A 4219-nucleotide genomic window follows, 5' to 3' on the forward strand; every position below is an offset into this window, starting at 1 on the left:
AGTGGAGTTTGATTTAGAGTTTCTTTCTCCGATCGGATGAAATTTGTGTGTCTGGTTGCGGCCAAACGGGGTTTTGTGATAATATGTCGGTTTAAGACGCGATTAATCTCGTTTATTGTCTATTCGAGATCGAATTTGTTTTCCCCTTAGCGTAGATGTTGTAGTGCCGGTACGATGGATGGGCTGATTTTGGAGGGCTTTGATTGTTTGAGCCCACGTTGTTGTTGTTTTTATCCTTGATCATCCGTGTCGACATTTGTGGAGTTCCCTGTTTCTATCTGTTGTCGAGTAGCTATCAATCTCGATAGATTATCGTAGAAAGTATGGTAAATTTGACCCATTTTGCATTTTGGACTTCGACTCAATCGTTCAGGGTGGGGATTATGGGCTGAAGAGAGTAAAGGTGGATCAAGAGATTGAACAAATCTGTGGTGAACCGATGCAGGTTGACCAAAATGATACTGACCTAGAGCAGAATCCAGCCGGTACATTGCAAGAAAATGTCGCGGGGACGTCGAATGATCCTGCTGCAGCAGAAAAGTCAACCTACGAACAGCTTCCGGATGCAATGCAAGAAACGAGAACCAGAGATGAGCGACATAATAACCATGATGAGAAGGTGATTTGCTTCGTAAACTTGTTCTACAATTTCTGATTCTATATCGTTTTGCTCTTCTGTAGCGGGATTGTTCACCCCCCTCCCCCTTTTGTACAGGATATGGAAACAACTATTATAAATGGCAGTGGAACAGAAACTGGACAGGTTATTACTACGACGGTGGGGGGTAGAGATGGAAAGCCAAAGCAGGTGATTCAACTTATCAACTTAATTCTGGTTTACCCAATTCCAGAGATTTTCATTTTTGTGCTCCTCTTTCTGTTCATCTGTATTATCCTTTATCTTCATTTTGTATGTGATTATCCTAACACAATGTTGTGTTGAATGTTTTAGACAATCTCTTACATGGCCCAACGCGTGGTTGGAACCGGCTCATTTGGAGTTGTCTTTCAGGTAGACGGGTATCTCACGACAGAAGAGAATGCAACTTTTGACCTCTTCATTTCCAGAATCTGATTTCTTGTCTGCCAATTCGATTCACAATGTAGGCAAAGTGCCTAGAAACTGGAGAACAGGTTGCAATCAAGAAGGTCCTGCAGGATAAAAGATACAAAAACAGAGAACTCCAGATAATGCGCGTGCTAGACCATCCTAACGTAGTGCGACTGAGGCACTCATTCCTTTCAACGACAGAGAAGGATGAACTGTATCTCAACCTTGTACTTGAGTATGTGCCAGAAACTGTATACCGAGCTTCAAAGCACTATACCAAAATGAATCAACATATGCCTATTATCTATGTTCAACTCTACACATATCAGGTGAGGTTTACGAAATTTTCCAATCTTTGACTAGCCTGTGTAGCACTATGGTCTTGTGATACACAGCATTGTTACCAATTCCTCGATGTTGATTTTGTTGGTTTTTTATGCTATTTGATATGTAACAGATTTGTCGCGCACTGAACTACTTGCATCGTGTAGTTGGGGTGTGTCATCGTGACATCAAGCCACAAAATCTACTGGTAGGGTGTTGACTTTTGATGTCTGTTCTTTCTCTTGAGCTCTATTAGAAACGTTACGTTATAAGACATGTTACTGGACAAGGTGTTGACTTTGGGTTATGGTGTATATTGTTTCAGGTGAGTCCCCAAACTCATCAGCTAAAAATATGCGATTTTGGAAGCGCAAAGATGTTGGTAGGTTATTTTCTGAATGTGTTTGTTCCAAGAGCCATCTTTGTTTGTACGTGAATACTGATGCTCATGTTCAGGTGCCAGGCGAACCCAACATATCATATATATGCTCTCGGTACTATAGAGCCCCTGAACTTATATTTGGAGCAACAGAGTATACAAATGCCATTGACACGTGGTCTGTTGGTTGCGTTATGGCAGAGCTTTTACTTGGCCAAGTGAGTTAATCTCTCTCATGAAGTTCTTGTGCAAGTTTGTGGTGAAAATTAGTTTTTGTTTATATCACTTTTCTATGCTCTAGAAACATAGTGTCAAATCTGACTTTGACTGTTGATGTTCTTTTATGTGTAGCCACTGTTTCCCGGAGAAAGTGGAATCGATCAGCTGGTGGAGATAATCAAGGTACGTTATTTGTTGCACTTGAGTTCTTTTTTTGTTCCTCCTCTTAATCCGTATTTTATGGTTATGTTAAGTCATCTGGGCATATATTAGATTCTTGGAACGCCTACCAGAGAAGAAATACGGTGCATGAACCCAAATTACACCGAATTCAAGTTTCCCCAAATTAAGGCCCACCCATGGCACAAGGTTCGTGAAGCAATCTTGCAATTTTCCTTTTTCGTATGTGCATTTGCAGTGTTTGTCAGAACTTGACGTGAAATCTAACTCATCACAATTAAGTTCAGATTTTCCATAAGAGAATGCCTCCTGAAGCTGTGGATCTGGTCTCAAGATTCCTCCAATATTCACCAAACCTTAGATGCACTGCTGTAAGACTATAGGCACCCTCATTGATACAAGAGATTCCGTAGCATACAAAACTGTTTCTTAACTTGGATTCTGTCTTTCAACAGTTGGAAGCATGTGCTCATCCCTTCTTTGACGACCTACGAGATCCGAACGCCTCTTTGCCAAATGGGCGAGCACTGCCTTCATTGTTCAACTTTACCACCCAAGGTCAACCTCATATCTCTCAATCGAGTGATGTGATTCCAGATCAATTGATCAAAACATCTTTTGACTATTTGGATATTGAGAACAACTATGTGTCTCTCTGCAGAACTGGCAGGTGCATCTGCAGAGTTGCGACAACGTCTCGTACCGTTACATGCCGTGGAATAATGAAAGAAGAAAACCAGACAACAGAAAGGGACTGATGATACTGTCCTACATTCACATTCGAAATAGTAGCTCTCTAGTGTTTGATAGTGTTTCCACTTGTTGTGAGATCTGTCTCCGCTTAGGCTGTGTTCATCAATCAATTTTGGAACAACGGTGCTTTCTTGGCTGCTTCCTGTCCTCAAGCTTGCTGGAGGAGAGGCCCTAAACCCTTTTCTGAAGCCCAAAACAGAGGAAGAAATGGTAGGGAAAACAAATAAAGATATTGATGGGTTTTTTTTCTTTCTTCCGGATGGTTTCCCTTAAATGTGTTGTGTAATGTAGCATGTCGATGTTTGTAATGCCTGGTGATCTCATGTACACTTGAGTCTGCCAGTTGTTTTTTTCCTTTTAAAAGGACTCTTTTCTCTCACGTTTGCACTTCACTTCATCGGGGTTCCTTTTGTGTGTGGCTACCAATGTTTTCTTCCCTTTTTTTTTGATGCGTCGCAGTGCCCGTATAATCTATTTTTTGATAATCCGGAAGTTCATCAGGTCTTTGGTTTGGTCCGACTATATCTCCCAGAAGATCGGAAAAGTACAGGTAAATGTTTCTCTCCACGCTTGGGTTTGAACCCAGGATAATGTTATGTTCTGTCGCCACTAGACCACCCAAGTTTGGGTGGATTCACAAAAACTTGCATATGTGAGATAGTTATATCTCAGGCAGTGCAACGATGATCAAAACATAAAAATGATTAGGGGAATAAACTCAAATGGGTTTAAAAACTGAGCAAGTTCCATGGCAGATTGAGAGCGTTGCTATCAAAATGGAAAAAGGAGCAGGTGAAGAAGAAGAAGAAGGGGGGTTTTCCTCACATGGTTCACAAATGAAGAGCTTGGTAGTGCTCCTTCTCGTAGTCATCCATGGGCGTACCGGCATATGTGGCCGTTGCTGTGAAACACCATCAAAGCCTTTCTCAACTGTATGATCATCAAACCAATGCCGCAATCATTCCCCACTCTCTCGGTGAACACTACGAGCGTGTTCTACTATATATTGATCCTCTCAATCTTCACTTCCAAGACAAACATAATACACGAGAAAGCCCAAGCAACTCGGCAGACTTCACGGCCATGATTAGCGCCGTCTCCTCCGTGTCCATGCTCAGCCCCTTCCCACGGTTCCTTGATCGGTCCAACACATCTTTCCCAGATTCAGATTCGTAGCAGAAACGAAAACAGCAAAAGGAAACCCTAGTAGCTGCGAGTCGCAATAACGAACGCAGAGGTGAGAAGATCGAGAGCCTTTCTTCGGTGGCCGAGAGAGGGAAAGTGAAGGCCGTTGGTGTCGAGTATGGAAAGAG

The 4219-nt window shown here is 42.2% G+C and overlaps 1 protein-coding gene across 1 annotated transcript in view; it reads left to right on the plus strand.

Annotated features, from left to right (window-relative positions):
- The window catches only part of LOC104814098 (shaggy-related protein kinase theta-like), a 4158-nt gene extending 855 nt beyond the window's left edge, over positions 1 to 3303 (plus strand). The window contains exons 2-13 of the mRNA XM_010541973.2: positions 370 to 619; positions 716 to 808; positions 953 to 1012; positions 1108 to 1380; positions 1509 to 1583; positions 1701 to 1757; positions 1832 to 1972; positions 2106 to 2156; positions 2247 to 2342; positions 2441 to 2524; positions 2609 to 2711; positions 2815 to 3303. Coding sequence (XP_010540275.1) covers positions 370 to 619; positions 716 to 808; positions 953 to 1012; positions 1108 to 1380; positions 1509 to 1583; positions 1701 to 1757; positions 1832 to 1972; positions 2106 to 2156; positions 2247 to 2342; positions 2441 to 2524; positions 2609 to 2711; positions 2815 to 2876 — 1345 coding nt within the window. The 3' untranslated portion in view covers positions 2877 to 3303. The remainder of the gene's footprint in view (positions 1 to 369; positions 620 to 715; positions 809 to 952; positions 1013 to 1107; positions 1381 to 1508; positions 1584 to 1700; positions 1758 to 1831; positions 1973 to 2105; positions 2157 to 2246; positions 2343 to 2440; positions 2525 to 2608; positions 2712 to 2814) is intronic.
- Positions 3304 to 4219: the final 916 nt, after the last annotated feature.

The sequence above is a fragment of the Tarenaya hassleriana genome, unplaced genomic scaffold, assembly GCF_000463585.1.
Source record: "Tarenaya hassleriana unplaced genomic scaffold, ASM46358v1 Cleome202, whole genome shotgun sequence".
NCBI lineage: Eukaryota > Viridiplantae > Streptophyta > Magnoliopsida > Brassicales > Cleomaceae > Tarenaya > Tarenaya hassleriana.